The sequence below is a fragment of the Sinocyclocheilus rhinocerous genome, unplaced genomic scaffold (assembly GCF_001515625.1).
Source record: "Sinocyclocheilus rhinocerous isolate Xijiao unplaced genomic scaffold, SAMN03320098_v1.1 scaffold2835, whole genome shotgun sequence".
Taxonomy (NCBI): Eukaryota; Metazoa; Chordata; class Actinopteri; order Cypriniformes; family Cyprinidae; genus Sinocyclocheilus; species Sinocyclocheilus rhinocerous.
In genome coordinates, this window is record NW_015664204.1 from 191,209 (window position 1) to 196,696 (window position 5,488).

The window sequence follows — 5,488 nt, forward strand, 5'->3', positions numbered from 1 at the left end:
TGACCCATACAATGTATTGTTGGCTATTGCTACAAATATACCCCAGCGACTTAACACTGCTTTTGTGCTGCAGGGACACATATAACTCAAATGAACTGATTACATAAACTTTGGCTTAATGGAGTTCTGAAATCCTGGTCAGCTCACCTTTGACGTCGGGGTCGTCGGTGTGTGGCTCCAGGTTCTCGATGAGCTCCTGCAGCTGTGTTCTGCCCAGCGCTGGGGCCGAGGGCCGTCTGTCCTCCTCCTGCAGCAGCTCCAGCTGGATCTGAGGGATGGGGGTCCTCCAGTAGTGGAAGGAGTTGAAGAGCTCCTGCTCCGGGATCTCGTCTGATGAAGGAAGGCAGCAAGACTCATCTGCGCTCAGTCTCTCGGCCGTCTGCTCTCCTCCATCAGCGGCGTCTGTGTTTGAGCTGGACGAGTCAAACACACATGAGTGAGTGAGTGAGTGTGTGTTTGTGTGAGTGAGTGAGTGTGAGTGAGTGTTTGTGTGTGTGAGTGAGTGCTTACTGCTGGAGCTGGCGAAGGTGGAGATGAACGGCCCGAGCGACTGAAACGCAGCCTGACGCACCTGTGAGCACAGCACACCTCAGTAACACAGAAACCACTCCATCTAGGCCTACAAATGGCATTTACTGCATAACGTGTGTGATGTGATCTCCAGCGCTGCTGTGAAAGACACTTTTGCATTTAATTTGTGAAAACTATATTCAAACAGAAAACAAACCCCTTCACTTCATTCCATCAAAATAAAAGTTTGGTGTAAGAGTAGGATGTATAAGAAGTAAAAAGTAATAATAAAATGGTAATACCACAATTTTTTATCCTTGTTTTAATTTAATTCAATTTATTAAAAATAAATTGATTTTATTTTTGCTCACATTTTAAATTATTAGTTTTATGCATTTTTTTTAATCATAAATTCGTATGAAGTAAAAAAAAAAAAAAAAAACAGAATCCAGAAATATTAAAACAATTTCTGGAAAAAAAACTAAAAAAAAAAAAACTAAATCCATTTGCATATTTCATAGGGCCCTAAAATTGTAATAAATTGTTAAATTATTAAAATATTAAATAAAAACCCAAACCCTAGTGATTAAACATTATACTGATTATTAAAATTTCATTAAATCATTACAATGTAACACAGAAAAATTTACACCGAAAATGCAGAAACAAAATAAAACGGAATTTGCGAAAAAGATTTCAAAGGGCCCTAAAAATTTAGCTTGTTCAACTTATTACATTGTTTTTAAATTGTACGTGACCCTGGAGCACAAAACCAGTCATGAGGGTCAATTTTCTGGAATTGAGATTTATACATCATCTGAATAAATAAGCTCTCCATATTAATAGAACAATATTTGGCTGAGATACAACTATTTGAAAATCTGGAATCTGAGGGTGCAAAAAAATCTAAATATTGAGAAAATCATCTTTAAAGTTGTCCAAATGAAGTTCTTAGCAATGCATATTACTAATCAAACATTAAGTTTTGATATATTTACAGTAGGAAATTTACAAAATATCTTCATGGAACACGATCTTTACTTAATATTGTAATGATTTTTGACATAAAAGAAAAATGTAAAATTTTGACCCATACAATGTATTGTTAGCTATTGCTACAAATATACCCCAGCGACTTAAGACTGCTTTTGTGCTGCAGGCTCACATATAAGTTTCAGGATTTCAATTAATTAGACAAGCTTTATGAATATTAACATTTAACCATTAAAATGCAATGGAGAAAAATTAAAACAGAAAACATGGAAGTTGGAAAAAGATTTAAATAAGAGTGTTAAAATGTAATTGTTTCAAAATCTCAATTTGATCAAAATCGAGTTTTTGTTAAACTTATTAAATAATTGTTAATTTGTATAGTTTTCATGATTTAAATTAATTAGACATGCTTTCTGATTACTAACATTTACTTTTCAAGCATTTAAATGCAATCCAGAAAAGTGTGGGAATAATAACAAAATAAATAAAGCAGTAAATGCAGTGTTTGATGACGTACCCAGCGCGACGGGTCGCTGATCAGACTGATGAACAGAGACGAGAGTTTGCTGCGCCGCACTTCTGCAGATGAGGCCGAGGAGACGGTCATGAAGCACTCGGCGCAAGCCTTCCTCACGCCCCACACGTTATCAGAGCACAGCTGGAAGAAGCGCGGCAGCTGACAGAAGAGAGCAACACAGCCCATAACATCACCTGAGACGGCCCTTTCCAACACCGTCTCACCGTCTCAGTGTTTCTACACAGACACACACTTTACAGCCTACAACGCTGAGCAAAGCAAAACATAAAAACTACTATAGAATACAGAAGCAAACAAAAAAAAACATACATAAATATCTTGCCGCTAGAGAAAACAAGCACTTGTTTGACTTTAAACCTCTAAGCTGCGTGACAACTTGCCCCGCCGTCTCCCCTGAACTGAACGTACCAGCAGCTCCTCCGTCGCCTCTCCTCCGACCACACTGCAGACGTCTCCGAAGTTCGCCGCACAAACCTGTCGGACACAAACACACGTCTGATGAGCACAGAGGACCGAACACGAGCATGAGCCAATCAGATTCAGCCGTCATCCTCCTGAGCCAATCAGATTGACGCACCTTGCGCACGTGGAACATCCTGCAGTCGCAGCACATCTCGCAGAAGCGTGGCAGAAAGAGTCGCTCGGTGACGTCCTTCCCCACCATCGGAGCCATTTTACAAATAATCTGAGATTAAAAAATGAGAAACAAAAAGATCAGTGTGTTTCTGTCCCACTGACACACATGAGCTACATCCAATCATATTCCGATCATGAGCTCTTTAACCCTTTCAAAATCAGAGTTCTAGTCTCCTTTCAGGGCTGTGTTTCTCCGAAGCATCGTAGAGAAACATTAGCCTACAAGACACTCATAACTTAATATTGTTCAACTAAAACCATATCGAGTCTAATCAGCAACTTCTCATGAACGAGTCGATGTGAAATGTCGAAGTCTGGAACGTTAGCCCTTTTTGAAAAATTCTTTGAAATTTCTGATTACACACAAACCACACCAAAAACACTGTGATGCAAAAAATAACTTATATATACACTACTAGTCACCAAGCCTGCATTTATTTGATCAGAAATACAGCAAAAGCAGTAATACTGTGAAATATTATTAGAATGTAAAACAGCTGTATCTGTTAAACTGTAATGTATTTCTGTGATGCGCAGCTGTATTTTCAGCATCATTACTCCAGTCTTCAGTGTCACATGATCTTCAGAAATCAGTATAATATGCTGATCTGCTGCTCAACACACATTTCTGATTATTATTATGTTGAAATTATGCAGCGGAGTACTTTTTTTCAGGATTCTTTGATGAATAGAAAGATCCAAAGATCAGCATTTATCTGAAATAGAAAGCTTTTGTAACATTATACACTCTACCATTCAAAAGCTTGGAGTCAGTATAATGTGATAGAAATTAATACTTTTATTTAGCAAGGATGCTTTGAATTGATTAAAAGTGTCAGTAAAGACATTTATAATGTTACGAAAGATTTCTATTTCAGATAAATGCTGTTCTTCTGAACTTTCTATTCATCAAAGAAACCTGAAAAATTCTACTCAGCTGTTTTCAACATTGATAATAATCAGAAATGTTTCTCGAGCAGCAAATCAGCATATTATACTGATTTCTGAAGATCATGTGACACTGAAGACTGGAGTAATGATGCTGAAAATACAGCTGCGCATCACAGAAATACATTACAGTTTAACAGAGATTCACACAGAAAACAGCTGTTTTAAATTATAATAATATTTCACAATTTTACTGTTTTTGCTGTATTTCTGATCAAATAAATGCAGGCTTGCTGAGCAGAAGAGACTTCTTTAAAAAAAACATTAAAAAACCTACTGTTCAAACACTTTTGACTGGTAGTGTGAGAATATATATATTAGGGCTGTCAGTCGATTAAAATTTTTAATCTAATTACATGATGTTTCGATTAATCTAATTAATCGCAAAATAAATATGACTGTGAAAATACCCACAAAAGTTTATTTAAAGATATTTTTGTTAAATGAGAAAGTATCAAGTAGACATTACAAATTGTAGCTTTAGAAATTTTATTTGATTCAACAAAAATTATTACTACACAAACATTTAGGCTACAATGGCCTAACATAAACTATGGAAAACTTTTTGGGTGAACTATCCCTTTAATGTTTTTATTATTATTATTGTTATTACTATTATTAATTTAATTAATTAAAAGATACTCTAAATAAGAAACTAAATCTGCCAGAAGGTGGCGGTAAATGTCTTCAGTTGATTCGTTCAAACGGCTGATTCATTCAGTAATGACGTAAACGGCTCTCTTTATGAATGGGCTTTTGAATCATTGATTCACGCGATTCGTTCAAACGGCTGATACATTCAGTAATGACGTAAACGGCTCTCTTTATGAATGGGCTTTTGAATCAGTGGTTCACGCGATTCGTTCAAACGGCTGATTCATTCAGTAATGAAGTAAACACAATATCAACTTCTTACTGAACTGTTGTATAAAATCGAATTTTATACTCGTGATATTCGGGTCAAAAACAGCACTCGTGTAATAGCCTGCTGCTCTCGCTGCTCGTGTGATATCGATATTTTATGATATAAATATGAGTCAAAAACACATAAAGGGGCATTTTTTGCACCAATATCTTGAATTTTAGGGCATAGCTGCAGTTATGGAGTTGTTGCCCTGCATCTTAATACATGTACGACAGCCCTAATACATATATCTTTTTTTCCAATATTGATCTGAAGATCAGATCATTGCATGAAATTTAACTGAAATTTAATTGTAAAAAAATCTGAATAAAATGAATGATGTGTATTCTGAGGGTCTTTAAACATTTAGTTTCCTTACTAAAAACGGTGGGTTTTTCAGAAATGTTCACGTGTCGAGCGGCTGCAGCAGCACAGACTCTCACCGCCATGGCTTCGGTCTTGACGTCGTCGCTGCTGTCGGGAGCGGTCAGGTCCACCAGCACCGGACACACCAGGCTCTCCACGTCTCCTCGCTCCATCAGCTCCTGCTCCCGCAGAACCAGCAGCGCCGCCTGACTCGTCTTACGCACCTGACCGGGACACAGCAGCAGCAGCAGGCTCTTTATCAGCGCTCCTGAGGAACCGCAGCAGCACACACAGCTCACACCTACCAGGTTGTTCTGGTCGGACAGGTATCGCACCACGATGGGAAGCAGGAACTTGGAGAAGGCGAAGGGAATGGAAGGTCTGTTCTCCTGACAGAAGATGGCGATGTGTGGGATTTGCTCCATGAGCTCCGCTCGAACCGTCGGCTCTGACGAACAAACGGCATGCCGTTAAAACTACAAACCATAAAGCAGCCGGAGAAACAAGACATGGCTGGATATACATGAGCGATGCTGAAATATGAATGTGTGCTTCAGCTGATAATGCATGAAGATATGAAACGATCAAACAGC

The 5,488-nt window shown here is 38.1% G+C and overlaps 1 protein-coding gene across 1 annotated transcript in view; it reads right to left on the minus strand.

Moving 5' to 3' along the window:
• The window catches only part of LOC107729936 (serine/threonine-protein phosphatase 4 regulatory subunit 1-like), a 15,091-nt gene that overhangs the window by 5,606 nt on the left and 3,997 nt on the right, over positions 1-5,488 (minus strand). The window contains exons 5-11 of the mRNA XM_016540672.1: positions 5,201-5,352; positions 4,973-5,119; positions 2,619-2,726; positions 2,450-2,515; positions 2,021-2,179; positions 511-571; positions 148-429 (exon numbers count right to left, since the gene is read on the minus strand). Of these exons, the coding sequence (XP_016396158.1) occupies positions 148-429; positions 511-571; positions 2,021-2,179; positions 2,450-2,515; positions 2,619-2,726; positions 4,973-5,119; positions 5,201-5,352 (975 nt within the window). The remainder of the gene's footprint in view (positions 1-147; positions 430-510; positions 572-2,020; positions 2,180-2,449; positions 2,516-2,618; positions 2,727-4,972; positions 5,120-5,200; positions 5,353-5,488) is intronic.